This window comes from Pan troglodytes, chromosome 10 (assembly GCF_028858775.2).
Source record: "Pan troglodytes isolate AG18354 chromosome 10, NHGRI_mPanTro3-v2.0_pri, whole genome shotgun sequence".
Lineage (NCBI taxonomy): Eukaryota > Metazoa > Chordata > Mammalia > Primates > Hominidae > Pan > Pan troglodytes.
In genome coordinates, this window is record NC_072408.2 from 125,019,792 (window position 1) to 125,039,093 (window position 19,302).

The following is a 19,302-nucleotide window of genomic DNA, read 5'->3' on the forward strand; positions in this document are numbered from 1 at the left end:
ACAGTAGAGAGAGAAATGGAAAGGAGGAAGAGAACTACAAATTATAAATAAAGTCTGGTCCATCCCACTCTAAAGAGAAACTCAGTGAGTCAGGCATTTATTTTTTAATTATTTATTTTTTGAGATGAGGACTTGCCCTGTTGCCCAGGCTGGAGTGCAGTGGCACAATCATGGCTCACAATAGCCTTGACCTTTCAGGCTCATGAGATCCTCAACCTCTTGAGTAGCTGAGACTACAGGTGTGTGCCACCACGCTGGACTAATTTAAACAATTTTTTTTTTTTTTTTGTATAGAGGCTGGGCGTGTTGGCTGACACCTATAATCCCAACACTTTGGGAGGCTGAGGCCGGCAGATCACCTGAGGCCAGGAGTTCGAGGCCGGCAGATCACCTGAGGCCAGGAGTTCGAGACCAGCCTGGGCAACATGGTGAAAATTGTCTCTACTAAAAATACAAAATTAACCGGGCATGTTGGCACAAGCCTGTAATCCCACCTACTTGGGAGGTTGAGGCAGAAGAATCACTTGAACCCAGGAGGTGGAGGTTGCAGTGGGCTGAGATCGGCCCCTGCACTCCAGCCTGGGCAACAGAGTGAGACCCCATCTTAAACCAGGCTGGTCTTGAACTTGTGGGCTCAAGCTATCCTCCTGCCTCAGCCTCCCAAAGTGCTGGGAGTATAGGCATGATGCACTGTATCTGGCCAGGTATTTCCTGGTAGAGGATTTACTCCTCCCCAGCCCACCATGATCTCTTTATTGGAACTCCTCCAACTCTCCCTTGGCATACTGGTCATTTGGCATGTGCTCACCTATCATATCTACATCATCATACAAATCTTTTCTCTCAAAAGAAATCATAAGCTCTAAGAGCACAAGATCTTATAACCTGAATATTCTTTTTCTTTTACTTATTCCCCCAGAATTTGTAATAAAATGTGATTCACATATTAGGGGTTCCATTTGTGGATCAAAGGAAAGAAGCAAGGCTCTAGTTCTGAGTACAGTTAATTTTATGGTATTTATTAGTTGTTATGGAATAGAAGATAAATCACTATCAGGCCGGGCACGGTGGCTCACGCCTGTAATTCCAGCACTTTGGGAGGCTGAGGTGGGTGGATCACGAGGTCAGGAGATCGAGACCATCCTGGCTAACACGGTGAAACCCTGTCTCTACTAAAAGTACAAAAAAATTAGCCAGGCGTGGTGGCGGGCACCTGTAGTTCCAGCTACTTGGGAGGCTGAGGCAGGAGAATGGTGTGAACCCAGGAGGCGGAGCCTGCAGTGAGCCGAGATCGTGCCACTGCACTCCAGCCTGGGCGTCAGAGTGAGACTCCATCTCAAAAAAAAAAAAAAAAAAAAGAAAAAGAAAAGGAAGAGAAGAAGATAAATCACTATCTCTTTCTACTGTGCTTACCCTAATGGATTTTTTATATAGTCTCACTTTCTAATTCATAATCTGATCTCTAGTTTCATCAGAGCACCTTAGTTTTTAAGTAAAGGCTCTTCTTCTATTAACCACTTCTAAAATGACAAATCGGGCTTATTCTATGCAGTTCAAAAAACAGAACAAGGCTAGAGGTGAAGTTATAGAAAAGACATTTTCACTCACAGAAGGAAAAATTTGTACACAGCCAGAGTAGTTAAAACACAAAACAAGAAACCAGAATGGACAAGGTTGAAAAGTAGTAAACTTTAAGTCATTTAGTAGCACTTAAGCAGATGACAACTATACCTATTCATTTGTTATATTTTGGAGGGGCATCTTATAGTCTTGATTAAGTGATTTCTGTACCTCTGAAATACAGTAGTCTAGGCCAGGCATGGTGGCTCATGCCTATAATCCCAGAACTTTGGGAGACTAAGCGGGTAGATCACCTGAGGTCAGGAGTTCAAGACCAGCCTGGCCAACATGGTAAAACCCTGTCTCTACTAAAAATACAAAAGTTAGCTAGGCCTGGTGGCACGCGCCTGTAATCCCAGCTACTTGGGAGGCTGAGAGGAAAATCACTTGAACCCGGGAGGCGGAGGTTGCAATGAGCTGAGATCATGCCACTGCTCCAGCCTGAGTGATGGAGTGAGACTCCATCTCAAAAATAAAAAATAAATTAAAAAAATGAAATATAGTAGTCTCTCTCTATATATAGACAGTTAATTTTATGTATATATATGTATTTTATGTATATATGTATATTTATGTATGTATGTATGTGTGTGTGTATACATATATATACATATATATATATATATATATATATATATACATACACACTTTTTTTTTTTTGAGACGGAGTCTCGCTTTGTCACCAGGGTGGAGTGCAGTGGCGTGATCTAGGCTCACTGCAACCTCTGCCTCCAGGTTCAAGTGATTCTTCTGCCTCAGCCTCCCGAGTAGCTGGGACTACAGGCGCATGCCACCACGCCTCGCTAATTTTTTTGTATTTTTAGTAGAGACGGGGTTTCACCATATTAGCCAGGATGGTCTCGATTTCCTGACCTTGTGATCCATCCGCCTTGGCCTCCCAAGTATTTTTTATTGACCTCTCAATAGGATACTTTATACTTACCAAACAGATACTGGTATTACAGTGATATGAAGTGTTAACAAGTGGAAATTTGGAAGTTGCTGTGTGGTCGAATGGATTTATATCTGTTTCAAATGCAAAAGATTAAAAAAAATCTGGTTTGGGTTTATTTTTCAGGGGGCAGATTTTAGAAAGTTTGCAGAGCTTGCTTTCTGGCAACTTCAAGTACAGTCATCCCTAGGTATCTGTGGGGGACTGGTTCCCGTTCCCCCCTGCATATACCAAAATCCATGGATCTCAAGTTTCTTATATAAAATGGCATAGTATTTGCATGTAACCTGCACACATCCTTCTGTCTGTATACTTTAAATCATCTCTAGATTACTTATGATATCTAGTATAATGTAAATGCTATGTAAATAGTTATACCGCATTGTTTAGAAAATAATGAGAAGAAAAAAAGTCTATACATGTTCAGACTTGTATAGACATTTTCTTGTCATTATTTCCTAAACAATTTCCTATAAAGACTCAACCCTCCTTTTTTTTTCCTGAATATTTCTGATCTGTGGCTGATTGAATTCATGGATGTGGAACCCACAGATTTGGAGGACCAACCGTATTTAAAACCACGTGGAAGCCTGGCCAACATGGTGAAACCCCGTCTCTACTAAAAATACAAAATTAGCCAGGCCGTGGTGGCTTGTGCCTGTAATCCCAGCTACTTGGGAGGCTGAGGCAGGAGAATCACTTGAACTGGGAGGTGGAGGTTGCAGTGAGCCGAGATCACACCACTGCACTCCAGCCTGGGTGACAGAGTGAGACCTTGTCTCATAAATAAATAACTAAATAAATAAAACCACATGGAACTAGAAACTCATCACGTAACCATCAATGGCTTCCTATCATTCTTAGGCCAAAGTCCAAATCCTTAAACATAGTCTCTTGGACTTCATTATCATGGGACTGGCTACTTCCAGAGCCCGATTCTGAGAAGTAACCTATTTTTCCCTCTCTCATGCTTTACGTGTGCTTCACTCAAAGAACCAAGCTCGGTGTTTTTCACAAATGCTGTTTTCTTGGTCTGGACACCCCTCTCCCTTTTACTCCCTAAACTTTATCTGGGTACATCTTTTTGTGTATGTGTGTGTGTGTCGGGGTCTTGCTCTGTTGCCCAGGCTGGAGTGCAGTGGCGTGATCAGCTCATTGCAACCTCAAACTCATGGGCTCAAGTGATCCTCCTCCCTTAGCCTCCCGAAGTGCTAGTATTACAGGCTAATTCTCGACAATCCTTTCAGGTTTCATCTCAAATATAATTTCATTTCTACATGAATTTAATAAGTATGTATTCAGGATTCATTATGTGTTTATAATCACTTCCTCAGGGAAACCTTCCCTGACCTCTCAGACTAGGTCTCCTATTAGATTTTGTCATTGCAAATTATATTTTTTGCTTTCTTCCACATATCACAGCCCTAATTATTTGTGTAATTTTTTTGAGACAGGGTCTTACTCTGTCACCCAGGCTGGAGGGAGTGCATCTCAGCTCACTGCAGCCTTGACCTCCTGGGCTCAGGTGATGTTCCCACTTCTGTCTCCTGAGTAGCTGGGATTATAGGCATGTGCCATTAAGTCCAGCTACTTTTTTGGCTTTTTTTTTTTTTTTTTTTTTTTTAGAGATGGGGTTTTGCCATGTTGCCTAGGCTGGTCTCAAACTCCTGGGCTCAAGCGATCTGCCCGCCCCAACCTCCCAAAGTGCTGGGATTATAGGCATGAGCGACCATGCCTGGCTTATTTGCATAATTATTTTCTTCCTTCCTTCCTTTCCTCCCTCTCTCCAACCCTCCCCCCTTCCTTCCTTTCCTCCCTCTCTCTTTCTCATTCAAGCCATCCTTCTACCTCACCCTCCCTAGTAGCCGCAGCTACAGGCACACGTCACCATGCTTGGCTAATTTTTTTAAGGTTTTCGTAGAGATGAGGTCTCATTATATTGCCCAAGCTTGTCTCAAACTCCCAGGCTCAGGCGATCCTCCCACCTTAGCCTCCCAAAGTGCTGGGATTAGAGGCATGAGCCACTGTGCCTAGCCTAGTTCTTTATTTAATGTGTGTCTTCTTTGCTAAACTTCACGAGGGCAGGAACAACATCTATCATGTTCATCTCTGCATTCTCAGTGCTGAGAACAGTACCTGGTACACAGCAGGTGGCCCCTAATACTTTTAAATAAATAAATGAAGGTGAGGGAAATTAAAGCACAGAATAAACTCTGTCAACAAACAAAGAATCTTTGTTCAGTAAGTAATTACAAAATTACAAAAATGACTGAGAAGACACTAACTCTCGGGGCTCATGACAGATACTATTTGATGGCTTCATTCACTATTAGAAGGACCAGAACCCTCCCACTTACTGGCAAAAGGTTAAAAAAAAACAATCTCAGCTTCTCAGAACACTGAATTGCATAGGAGAAACAGTGAAACAGAAGGGAAAGGAGACTGAAGCAAGAGAAAAACAAATTTGAAAAGAAAAGGATGAAAGAACAAAAACACAAAGAAAACTCAGTTCAATAAAAGGCAGTGGCTTGGATTTGAAGCAGCAAAGAGAAGGCCTATAAGTAGCAAGCACTCTGCCCAGGAACAAGCAGAAAAGATGGCTGACCATGTAATGGTAGAAGAAATAATTTTAATAGAGAAGCACATGACTAAAGGTACTCTAACCATAGAACAGCTCTATAGTCTGGGAAGCATTCTCTGAGTATTAGCTTCAAGTGATCTCATCTATGTTCAAGTCTTTGCTAGATGTAATAAATAAATCCTCTGAGCAATGGTGACAAGGCTCACTGCTGAGCCAGAATACTACAGAGCAAGGGCTGGCAAACTATGGCCCACGGGCCAAATTCAGCTATCAGCCTGCTTTTGTAAGTTTATTGGAACACAGCCATGCCTGTTCATTAATGTATTGTCTATGACTGCTTTCATCCTCCAGCGGCAAAGTTGAGTAGTTATGATAGACATTAGATAGCTTCCAAAGCCTAAAATGCTTATTATCTGGTCCCTCACAGAAAGTTTGTCAATACTTATTGTAGAATATAGCAGTTTTCTTTTCTTTTTTTTTTCTTTTTTTGAGACAGAGTCTCGCTCTGTAGCGAAGGCTGGAGTGAAGAGGCATGATCTGGGCTCACTGTAACCTCCGCCTCCCAGGCTCAAGAGATTCTCCTGCCTCAGCCTCCCGAGTAGCTGGGATTACAGGCACATGCCACTGTGCCCAGCTAATTTTTGTATTTTTAGTAGAGATAGGGTTTCTCCATGTTGGCCAGGTGGCTGGTCTCAAACTCCTGACCTCAGGTGAACCACCTGCCTTGGCCTCCCAAAGTACAAAGTGCTGGGATTATAGGCATGAGCCACCGTGTCCAGCAAAATATAGTAGTTTGAATAAAGCTTCTTCTACATATGCAGCAGAATAGGAATTGGGAACGCTTCTGAAGAAGTCACCTTGTGATACGGAATACATATAATCTTTTTTTTTTTTTTTTTTGAGACAGAGTCTTGCTCTGTCATCCAGGCTAGAGTGCAGTGGTGCGATCTCAGCTCACTGCAAGCTCTGCCTCCCAGGTTCACGCCATTCTCCTGCCTCAGTCTCCCGAGTAGCTGGGACTACAGGTGCCCGCCACCACGCCCAGCTAATTTTTTGTATTTTTAGTAGAGACGGGGTTTCACTGTGTTAGCCAGGATGTTCTTGATCTCCTGACCTCATGATCTGCCCGCCTCGGCCTCCTAAAGTGCTGGGATTACAGGCGTGAGCCACTGCGCCCGGCAGAATACATATATTCTTGAATGAAAGGAAAAAGGTAGAAGCATACAAACGTTGAGCTAGCTACATTAAAAGAAAAAACAGTAGTTTCCCTTTAACTTAGAGACAAAGATCAAGTTTCTGTGTATGATCAATCTCTGTCATGTAAGATCAAGGTTCAGGAAGGTCAGTTTGATCAAGTTTCTGGATACTGCTCTGCTTGGTAAAGAGTAAACTAAATTAGAGTGCCTACATGTATGTTTATCACAGCCCAATTTACAAACGGAAAGATATAGAATGAACCTAAGTGTCCACTGACCAAGGAGTAAATAAAGAAAATGTGGTGGCCAGGCATGGTGACTCACGCCTATAATCCCAGCACTTTGGGAGGCCAAGGTCGGAGGATCACGAGGTCAAGAGATCGAGATCATCCTTGCTAACAGGGTGAAACCCCGTCTCTACTAAAAATACAAAAATTAGCTGGGTGTGGTGGCACGTGCCTGTAGTCCCAGCTACTTGGGAGGCTGAGGCAGGAGAATTGCTTGAACCTGGGAGGTGGCGGTTGCAGTGAGCTAAGATCATGCCACTGTACTCCAGCCTGGCGACGGAGTGAGACTCCCTCTCGAAAAAAAAAAAAGAAAGAAAGAAAATGTGGTATATATACACCATGGAGTACTACTCAGACAGAAAAAGTAATGAAATAATGTCTTTCTCAGTAACTTGAATGGAGCTGGAGGCAATTATTCTAAGAGAAGTAACTCAGGATTGGAAAACCAAACAGCATTATATTCTCACTTATAAGTGGGTGCTAAGCTATGAATACACAAAGGCATATAGAGGGATCTAATGGACTTTGGAGACTCAGAAGAGGAAGGGTAGGAGGGGGTGTGGGATAAAAGACTACGTATTGGGTACAATGTACACTACTCAGGTGACAAGTGCACTAAAATCTCAGAATTCGCCACTATATAATTCATCCATGTAAACAAAAAAACACCTGCACTACAAAAGCTATTGAAATAAAAAAATGTAAAAAACAAAATAAAATAAATCAGAGTGTCTACTGGGCTTAATTTTACTAAGGAAAATGAAAGAGTACGCCTATCTTTAGATAAACACTACCTGAAAAGGTATAAGGGTTCTTTTCTTTCTTTCTTTCTTTTTTTTTTTTTTTTGAGACGGAGTCTCGCACTGTCGCCTAGGCTGGAGTGCAGCGGCGTGATCTCGGCTCACTGCAAGCTCTGCCTCCCAGGTTCATGCCATTCTCCTGCCTCAGCCTCTCCGAGTAGCTGGGACTACAGGTGCCCGCCACCACGCCCGGCTAATTTTTTTGTATTTTTAGTAGAGACGGGGTTTCACTGTGGTCTCGATCTCCTAACCTCGTGATCCGCCCGCCTTGGCCTCCCAAAGTGCTGGGATTACAAGCGTGAGCCACCACGCCTGGCCATTTTTGAGGCAGAGTCTCGCTCTGTCGCCCAGGCTGGAGTACAATGGCGTGATCTTGGCTCGCTGCAATCTCTGCCTCCCGGGTTCACCCCATTCTCCTGCCTCAGCCTCCTGAGTAGCTGGGACTACAGGCGCCCGGCACCACGTCTGGCTAATTTTTTGTATTTTTAGTAGAGACGGGGTTTCACCATGTTAGCCAGGATGGTCTCGATCTCCTGACCTCGTGACTCACCCACCTCGGCCTCCCAAAGTGTTGGGATTACAGGTGTGAGCCACCGCACCCGGCATTTTTTTTTTTTTTTTTGAGACAGAGTCTCTCTTTGTCTCCCAGGCTGGAGTGCAGTGGTACAATCTTGGCTCACTGCAACCTCTGCCTCCTGGGTTCGAGCAATTCCCATGCATCAGCCTCCCAAGTAGCTGGGACTACAGGTGTGTGCCACTACACCTAATTTTTGCATTTTTAATAGAGACAGGGTTTTGCCATGTTGGCCAGGCTGCTCTAGAACTCCTGACCTCAAGCGATCTGCCCACTTTGGCCTCCCATAGTGCTGGAATTATAGGCATGAGTGGCCAAGCCCAGCCCATAAGGTTTCTTATGAACAAATATGGTTGAAAACCATAATAACTAATGATAACAAAATAATCGCTACCATTTACTGAATTCCTACTATATGCCAGGCACTCACTGCCTTAGGCATGTTACATATGTTATTCATAATTCTCAAAATAGCTTGTCAAGATAGGTATTATTTTTCCAGTTTCCCAACTGAAGAAACTGAGGTTCAGCTAAGCTAAGTAACAAAACCAAATCACATAGTGTTTACGCTGAAATTTCAACTCAATCCTATGAGACTCCAAGGCCTGTGTTCTTTTTACTAGGCCATGGTATCTCTTCAATAACTCTGTACATTTTAAGGTAGATAGCACTAGAATTTCAAAATGAAAAGAAAAACTTTAGAAGACTAAATATAACCCCTTCTCCCCAACAACGATCATGGTATTCATTTATTAACAGATAAACTATAAGGGGCTAATGTATAAGAATAAAATTCCAGGCAGAGAATCTATAACATTTATGTTTGTGTTTTGTTCTTTCCTGGAGAACTTATTTCTGGACACAATCCATTCCCTGACAGTGCCGACAGACTATTTGCCAGTTTCTACCATAACCTTTGTTGGTGAACTAAATGCCTGTAGTTTAAACAGAAGAGAACCAAGATTAACTTCTCCTGAATATAATCCTGAAAAATAAAATATCTGGTGACTGGACAATTTCAACCTCCAAGAGTTTTAACTAGTTCTTTCAACAGGAGATCAATTTACCCAAAGATAATTTATAAAACAGGATTAAACACTTAGGAGCTGTAAAGTTTGATCTTTAGGAAAGAAGGACAGTGTCAGTAACATTATCATCATCCTGCTTTTTGATGCCATCCCAGCAATTCAACTTCTAGATTAGGGTGTTTTTTAAAAAAATATATACTATTATAGAAGAGACAGACACCATAAAGAAAGGGGATAACAAGCTATTATGTAAGAGAGAGATATCAGAACAAAAGGGAACAGGACTATCCACAGCTTTCCATGTAATTTCGATGTTAAAAGTACAACTTGGGCTGGGCAAGGTGGCTCATGCCTGTAATCCCAGCACTTTGGGAGGCTGAGGTGGGTGGATCACCTGAGATCAGAAGGTTGAGACCAGCCTGGGTAACATGGTGAAATTCTGTCTCTACTAAAAATATAAAAATTAGCCGGGCGTGGTGGTGGGTGCCTGTAATCCCATCTACTTGGGAGGCTGAGGCAGGAGAATCACTTGAGTCCAGGGGATGGAGGTTGCAGTGAGCCAAGATCGCGCCATTGCACTCTAGCCTGGGTGACAAGTGCGAGACTGTCTCAAAAAAAAAAAAAAAAAAAAAAAAAAGATACAACTTAAAAATATACTATTGGTATTAACAGTTAGAATTTCATTATGCCCCAAACCTACAGAAAATAGCAAAATCATTGCTTAGGGAATATCTGAAACAGTTTAACCTTCGTCTTGCATGTAAAAAAAAAAAATACCCTTCTTTTACATGTCCATTAGCAAAATTAATGCTAGGGAGATGAAAATGTATGGTAAAGCTGTCAAAGAGATACTTGTATGACTTATTACATTACTGATATAATAATTTTCAAGTAATTGCTGAGAAATTAAATGTTCTTGGTAATAATTTTATTTTGTGAATATTTACTGACCATCTACAATCACATTTCTTTGAGTCTGAGATGTCATTGACTGTAGGTGTACTACCATTAAATATTCACCACTATTTTATAATATGTATAACAGAAAAAATGCTGCCAACTATAAGAGGCTGTTGCCTATAAAATACCTCCTACTTTAAAAAAGTTATTTCCTTGTTTTTGACAAAATTGTATATATTTAAGGTGTACAATGTGATGTTTTGATGTTCATATACATTGATTAATCACAATCTGTCCATCGCCTCATATAGTTACTATTTTTTTTTATTGTAGGAACATTTAACACCATTTACTCTCTCAGCAATTTCAACTTTCAATGCATTTTACCATGTTGCTTCCTAGTGTTAAAGAGATGTTAAAATGGGCCGGCATGATGGCTTGCGCCTATAATCCCAACACTTTGGGAGGCCAAGGTGGGTGGATCATTTGAGATCAGGAGTTTGAGACTAGCCTGGCCAACAAGGTAAAACTCCGTCTCTACTAAAAATACAAAAATTAGGCTCGGTGCGGTGGCTCACGCCTGTAATCCCAGCACTTTGGGAGGCCGAGGCGGGCAGATCACAAGGTCAGGAGATCGAGACCATCCTGGCTAACACGGTGAAACCCCGTCTCTACTGAAAATACAAAAAAATTAGCCAGGCGTGGTGGCGGGCGCCTGTAGTCCCAGCTACTCAGGAGGCTGAGGCAGCAGAATGGTGTGAACCCGGGAGGCGGAGCTTGCAGTGAGCTGAGATTGCGCCACTGCACTCCAGCCTGGGCGACAGAGCGAGACTCCGTCTCAAAAAAAAAATTAGCTGGGCGTGGTGGCAGGTGCCTGTAGTACCAGCTATTCGGGAGGCTGAGGCAGGAGAATCGCTTGAACCCGGGAACTAGACGTTGCAGTGAGCCGAGATCGTGCCACTGCACTCCAGCCTGGTGACAGAGCAAGACTCCGTCTAAAAAAAAAAAAATTTTTACAGACTTGAGATAATTTGACCAAAGTCAGACAACTACAAAATGGCAGAATAAGAACTGAAGTTTATCTGACTGCAGAGTCTATGCTCTTTAGCACAATTTGACACTATCACTTATCAATTTGCAGAAATAGCTGTCACAGAGGATTAGACAATTTGGGAGAAGGCTACTTTGTCCTTTAATTCAGTAAATCATTTTATAAAATGCAATCAAAGGCTGATACAGAGAGCATGTAGTTATACGTATTTCAATTCATTTTTATAAGAAGGTAAAATCAGAAAGCACATATAAGGGGCTGTCTTAAGAGAGGAAGCACTAAGGTATCTCTTAGGGTCTGTACTTGTGTCCAATGTCAATTGCTGTTGACATTTTAGTCATTTACATGTACACGGTACAAAATCTGATGTGATGATGATCTTGAATCATCATAAAAGGGTATATGTAGTTTGTACAATTGAAGAAGATTGGAAAGGGAAGAATCCATGTCAAATTTCAGAAAGATTTTGGTAAGAAAAAAACTTGTTAAGAAAAAACTTGTTTTTTTTGTTAAGAAAAAACTTGGTAAGAAAAAACTAGTTAAAAAATGGGTAGGCACTAACAGTAAAATTCAACACAAGTGGCACATTCTTTTAAAAGATCGTAACTGAGGTGTTGCTACGATGGTCTCAGTGTTATAAGTAAAATTTTGGTTTATTTTTATAAAATATTACTTTTATATTTTAATATAATATAAAATTATGTTATAATTTTATAATATAAATTTATATATAAAATATAAATATATAAAATATATAAAATATAAATATATAAAATATAAAATATCTCAGTGTTATAAGTAAAATATAAAATAAGTAATATTTTATAAGAATAAACCAAAATTTTACTTATAACACTGAGACCATCGTAGCAACTCCTCAGGGATGACCCTAAAGGTACTATGACCTCTAAAAGTAGCATAATTTTATATGGCCTAAAATATAAATTACAAAAAACAAAAAACAATCCTATATATGAATACAATTAACTGTTACTGAGCACTTGCTATATGCCAGGCACTATGTTAAATACTTTACCTAAGTTATCTTATTGAAGCCTGTAAATATCTATGATATAGCCATTGTTATTTTTACTTAGATGAGAAACTGAGGATTAGGGAAGTTGACAAAATGATCCACGATCACACAGCCAGAATCAATACGTTACACAGCCCCAGGAGGGATCATTTGCATCCTAGACTATGTGAATGCCTGATGGCATTATGTTACAGCCACACATGGTGGTCCTGCCAGCTAAGTGCTGGTAAAGCCAAGATTCACATCCAGGGTGTCTAATTCTAAAACTTACTCCATACTGCTAACTCTATGCTATGCACAGAGTAGTTTTGTTCCCCCAAAGGAATATATATTTACTTCTAATTTTTGAAAAGTTCAATTATTCAATATTTAAAATGTATAAAATTTTCTAGAATATTATAACAGATACCTATCACTTAGATTTATTATAATCTTGTCATATTTGTTTCAGGTCCTTTTTCTTCTAAAAAAATAAGAAAGTAGATACAGCTCTATTTGCCTTCCTTTCTCCAGTGTTTACTGTTCTAGAATTATATCTTTACAACTGTATTCTTATGTTTTATTAGTATATATACTTTTTTTTTTTGAGATGGAGTTTTGCTCTTGTCGTCCAGCTGTGTGCAATGGTACGGTCTTGGCTCACTGCAACCTCCGCCTTCTGGGTTCAAGCAATTCTCCTGTCTCAGCTTCCCAAGTAGCTGGGATTACAGGCATGCACCACTATGCCCAGCTAATTTTTGTATTTTTAGTAGAGATGGGGTTTCGGCATGTTGGTCAGGCTGGTCTCAAACTCCTGACCTCAGGTGATCCATCTGCCTTGGCCTCCCAAAGTGCTGGGATTACAAGCGTGAGCCACTGCGCCTGGCCAGTATATATATGGTTTTAACAATATATAAAAGAACTTATAAAATTTTCATAACTGGCATCAAACCATACTTGTACTTTTGCAATTTTATTTGTTCACCAAATATTCAATGTTATGATTTTGAGATTTATCCATGATGATACATGTAGATCCAGTTCATTCTTAACTATGATACAGTATTCCATAATTTATACATTCTCCTTTGGATAAGAATTTAGGCTAGTTCTACCTTTTCTGGCTACTATAAAAACAGTTGCACCCTTGTACACATTTTCCAGTGTGTATGCATACGGAGTTCTTGCTTCCTTAGCAGCTTCTCCAAATTTATTATTCAAGGACTTGAAATTCTTGCCAATCTCATAAATGTGAAATTGTTTCAAATTGCATTTCTCTGATTACTAATGAGGCTTAGTGTCTTCTGATGTTTGTTGTCCATTTAGGTTTCCTCTTCAATGAATTGCTTAATCATATTCCTTTTTATTTTTATTTGAGATAGGGTCTCACTCCTGTCACCCAGACTACAGTGCAGTGGCGTGATCATGGCTCACTGCGGCCTTGACTTCCTGGGTTCAGGTGATTCTCCTACCTCAGCTTCACTTAATCATATTCCTTACCCATTTCTCTACTAGTTGTTTGGCTTTTTCTTTTTTTTCCTTTTTTTTTTTTTTTGGGACAGAGTTTCGCTCTTGTTGCCCAGGCTGGAGTGCAGTGGCGCAATCTCGGCTCACTGCAACCTCCACCTCCCAGGTTCAAATGATTCTCCTGCCTCAGCCTCCCTAGTAGCTGGGATTATAGGCGTGCATCACCACACACAGCTAATTTTGTAATTTTAGTAGAGGTGGGGTTTCACCACGTTGGCCAGGCTGGTCTCAAACTCTTGACCTCAGGTGATCTGCCCACCTTGGCTGCCCAAAGTGCTGGGATTACAGGCATGAGCCACCGCATCTGGCCAGCTTTTTCTTTTTCAGAAAGAAATTGTAGGAGTTATTTATAAATTTTGGACCAATACTTTGTTGGTTAAATGTATTTCAACTACCTTCTCCTAGTCCATGGCTTGTCTTTTAATGTTTGTGCTTTACGTGGTTTTATATTTTAAAGCAGTAAAAGTTATGATATTTATCATTATGTTTTAAAAAACATTGATTAGAAAAGGTCTTCATTATACTTGTAAAGGTATTTTAGAGTAATAATAATAACACTAGACTGGGCCTGGTGGCTCACGCCTGTAATCCCAGCACTTTGGAAGGCTGAGGCGGGTGGATCACAAGGTCAGGAGATTGAGACCACCCTGGCTAACACGATGAAACCCCGTCTCTACTAAAAATACAAAAAATTAGCCAGGCATGGCGGCATGCACCTGTAGTCCCAGCTACTAGGGAGGCTGAGGCAGGAGAATCACTTGAACCTGGGAGGTGGAGGTTGCAGTGAGCTAAGAGCACGCCACTGCACTCTAGCCTGGGAGACAGAGCGAGACTCTATCTTAAAAAAAAAAAATAATAACACTTACATAGTGCTTATTACATGCCAGGCCATGTTCTAAGCATATAATAGATATTAATTAATCTTCATAACAACCCCACAAAGTGGGTACTATCATTATTTCTATTTTACAGATGAGGAAACTGAGGCATTGGGGGGCTTCTTCTAAATGTTTAAAGTTTTACTTTTGGGCATTTAACCAATCTAAAATTTATTTTTGTGTATGACATAGCTAGGAATCCAGTTTTAGTTTTATCATATAATTAACAAATTTCTCAGTATTATTTACCAAATGAGCCATCATTTTCCCATTGATCTGTAATGGCTTTTGTGTCTTATACCAAAATCTGACTCATACTAGAGTTTCCTAGTTTGTTCTACTGGATACTAGTCTTTCCCTGCAACAATACCATATGGATTTAATTAATATGGTATGGATTCTGGGGCAGTGATTCTTCTGTTCAAATTCTATTTCTCCAAAGTTGTTTTAGCTAATTTTGGTCCTATGACTTCTGGGATTACCCTGTGAAGTGTTTTTTTGTTTGTTTGTTTGTTTTTTTTTTGAGACAGAGTCTTGCTCTGTCGCCCAGGCTGGAGTGCAGTGGCGCGATCTCTCACTGCAAGCTCCGCCTCCCAGGTTCACACCATTCTCCTGCCTCAGCCTCCCGAGTAGCTGGGACTACAGGCACCCACCACCACGCCTGGCTAATTTTTTTTGTATTTTTAGTAGAGACGGGTTTCACTTTGTTAGCCAGGATGGTCTCGATCTCCTGACCTCGTGATCCGCCCGTCTTGGCCTCCCAAAGTGCCGAGATTATAGGCGTGAGCCACCACGCCCAGCCTACCTTGTGAACTTTTACATAGTATTGTGGGAAGTTCGTTATAAGCCCTTTTTAAAACATGCAAATATTTCTGCTGAGTGGCCCCCAAAATCAGTATGAATAACTTTGATCAATTTCCTTTGGAGTGAAATAAACAGTAGTACCATACTATAACCTAAAAAAGAAATTCATCAACTGAATATCCATCAATACAAGACCAGTTAAATAAACTATGGTATATCATGTAATGGAATAACATGATGCCATTAAAATGATGAAAAACATGTCTAAGTTAGTCATATAAAACAGATCTCCAAGATATTATTAAGTGAAAAACCAAAGTACAGAACCACATATATATGTTACCTTGGGTGTGAAAACAAATATAGGAAGTGTATATTCATGTTTGTTTGTATATTTACCAAGAAGATCTGGAAGGACACACAAATTAATAAAGTGGTTCCCTGCGTGTGTTGGCAGGGGTGGTGTAGGAACTGTGTAGATAGGGCAGGGGTGGAAGAAGATCTTTCATTGTATGTCTTTTTATGTTTTCTGATTTACAAACCTTGTGATTCTGCTACCTAATTGAAAAAAATAAGTAAATATTCAAATTTTCCTCCAGGAATTCTTTTTTTTTAAATTAATACTTCTTTAATGTAAAAAAAAAACCAGATAAATTGTGCATCTTTATCATATGTTGTTTTGTCGGAAGGGGTCAATGAAACATTGGCAATGTAATATAAAGTATCCCAAGTTGGCCTAACATTTTAGGAAAAGAGAAAACCATAGTCTGTGAATCAAACTAGAACTCAGAAATACTTACAGGATCAATTTGGAAACCTTAATAGAATTACATGAAATTAATATCTTAAAAAATTAGACAAAGAATTTTTTTAGGCCAGGCACAGTGGCTCATGCCTGTAATCCCAGCACTTTGGGAGGCCGAGGCGGGTGGATCATCTGAAGTCAGGAGTTTGAGACCAGCCTGACCAACATGGCAAAACCCCATCTCTACTAAAAACACAAAATTAGCCAGGCGTGGTGGTGCATGCCTGTAATCCCAGCTACTTGGGTGGCTGAGGCAGGAGAATCACTTGAACCCAGAAGAGAGAGGCTGTAGTGAGCCAAGATTGCACCGCTGCAATGCAGCCTGGGTAACAGAGGAGATTGTGTCTCAAAAAAAAAAAGAAAAAAAGAAAAAAAAGAATTTTTTAAAAACTGATTTTTTAAAAAGTTTAACATTTTTGATTTAAAATTTATGAAAATATGTAGATAAAGGCAGTATTATGCTGTAGCTAGCACATACTGGCTTTGGAAGGCCCATTGTGCACATCTTTCCCCATTTTCACATTTAGTGAATAGCATTGGCTATAGTAAGAGTATTTACATCATGGAAATTGGCAAAGCTACAAATCAAGGCCTTTTCCCCTCTCCACAAGAGATTCATTTGTTAAATTTACCAGTATACCACTGGATAGAAGTAAGCTTAAGATATATTAAAGTTCAAAATATACAACCAAAGGAGAGATTCTGTGGCACTTTAGACAATTTTAGATAACTGTAACAATATTTGGGGAATAACTTCATGGCTGAAGTTTATCTTCTAACACAAAGTTTTCTTCACAGTTGTGCTCTACATGGGTCAAATACAGTTTTAGAGTCAGATCCCTGATAAGCTTTCTATTACTTTTTCAGATTTCCCTAATACAAGTTGGAGTATAAATTAAGGTAATGGGAACTCCCATAAAGGTAGGACATATATTATCATTCATAGTATGGAGAATGGATATTTTTCATATATTACTATGTACTATTTTGTATTTCATTTGTTAACTGCCATATCTGCTTCAACTCCTTCAATTAAATTAATAACATGAGACTGGGTGTGGTGTCTCACATCTATAATCTCAGTGCTTTGGGACCTCGAGGCAGGCAGATCACTTGAGGTTAGGAGTTTGAGACCAGCCTGGCCAACACAGCAAAACCCTGTCTCTACTAAAATACAAAAATTAGCCAGGCTTGGTGGCAGGTGCCTATAATCCCAGGCACTCAGGAAGCTAAAGCAGGAGAATTGCTTGAACTTAGGAGGTGGAGGTTGCAATGAGCCGAGATTGCGCCACTGCACTCCAGCCTGGGTAACAAAGTAAGACTCTGTCTCAAAAAAAATAAATAAATAAATCATGCTGCTATAAAGACACATGCACATGCATGTTTATTGCGGCACTATTCACAATAGCAAAGACTTGGAACCAACCCAAATGTCCAACAATGATAGACTGGATTAAGAAAATGTGGCACATATACACCATGGAATACTATGCAGCCATAAAAAATGATGAGTTCATGTCCTTTGCAGGGACATGGATGAAACTGGAAACCATCATTCTCAGCAAACTATCGCAAGGACAAAAAACCAAACACCGCATGTTCTCACTCATAGGTGGGAATTGAACAATCAGAACACATGGACACAGGAAGGGGAACATCACAATCCGGGGCCTGTTGTGGGGTGGGGGGAGGGGGGAGGGATAGCATTAGGAGATATACCTAATGTTAAATGACGAGTTAATGGGTGCAGCACACCAACATGGCACATGTGTACATATGTAACAAACCTGCACATTGTGCACATGTACCCTAAAACTTAAAGTGTAATAATAATTAAAAAATTAAAATGAATAAATAAATAAAAATAAGAACATGAAAATGTAGCAGAGAGAAAGCAATCTGTGTTATGAGTATAAAAAATCTAATAAATTCGCATTGCCTAGCACACATATACCAGTAACTCATTAAGTAATAGCCAGATGAATAACTCCTAATCATTATGATTCTTAAAAATACAATGAAAATTCATCTGCAAAATAGAATTTAGAAAATACAATGAAAACAAATAACTCTTTACTCACCCAATTCAATACAAGTGATGCCAAGTGACCAAATATCAACTTTCCCATCATACTGTCCTTCATCCATAGCTAAGATCACCTCTGGAGCCATCCTACCAAACATAAGGTACAAAACTCAAGTTGGAGATTAAAAACAAAATTTCTCCAGGAAAGTGATTCAATGAAATAGCTGTTCTTAAGGGTATTCTGAAATTTTATCTGATATAGATATTATTTCCTTACACAAATAATTTTGAAAAACACTATTCAAAATATAATCTACTTGGTGATTTACATGACACAGTACATTATTTTCAATAAAGACTGGCTCCACCCCCTTACTATCAGTTTGATCTTAGGGAAGTTACTTAACCTATCTGTACATCAGTTTCTTCATCTGTAAAATGGAGATAATTCTCATAGCAACTTTATAGAGATTTGTAAAGGATGAATATACATAAAATACTTAAATAATTACTTTGGAACATCTGATTATATTGCTTTATATAGTTCCATAAAGTATTTGTTTAAAGTAATTAAATAAAGCAGGAAATATTCTTTTTTTTTTTTTTTTTTTGAGACGGAGTCTGGCTCTGTCGCCCAGGCTGGACTGCAGTGGTGCAATCTCAGCTCACTGCAAGCTCTGCCTCCCAGGTTCATGCCATTCTCCTGTCTCAGACTCCCGAGTAGCTGAGACTACAAGTAGCTGGGACTACAGGCGCCTGCCACCATGCCTGGCTAATTTTTTGTATTTTTAGTAGACATGCGGTTTCACCATGTTAGCCAGGATGGTCTCGATCTCCTGACCTCGTGATCCACCCGCCTCGGACTTCCAAAGTGCTGGGATTACTGGCGTGAGCCACCGCGCCTGGAGTCTTTTTTTGTTGTTGTTGTTGAGAGTCTCACTTTGTAGCCCAGGTTGGGGTGCAGTGGCGCCATCTTGGCTTACTGCAGCCTCTGCCTCCTGGGTTCAAGCGATTCTCATGCCTCAGCCTCCCGAGTAGCTGGGATTACAGGCATAGGCCACCACACCTGGCCATATTCTTTTAAAATAATTAAACAACATGAAAAATACTTTATGGAGCCATATAAAGCAATATAATCAGCTGTTCCAAAGATACTAAAACCTACAAAAACCCCAGGTTGTAGTAATGGATGTTACTTTACTTGTTTGTCCATAATGCATCTTCATTAGGAGGGCAGGGGCCCTATCTGTTTAATATG

General features: G+C 40.1%; 1 protein-coding gene across 32 annotated transcripts in view; it reads right to left on the reverse strand.

Annotated features, from left to right (window-relative positions):
* The window catches only part of TAOK3 (TAO kinase 3), a 223,643-nt gene that overhangs the window by 65,659 nt on the left and 138,682 nt on the right, over positions 1-19,302 (reverse strand). For all 32 annotated transcript variants that reach the window (XM_016924344.4, XM_016924350.4, XM_063785053.1 and 29 more), the window contains one exon: positions 18,100-18,191. In XM_016924344.4, the coding sequence (XP_016779833.1) occupies positions 18,100-18,191 (92 nt within the window). The remainder of the gene's footprint in view (positions 1-18,099; positions 18,192-19,302) is intronic.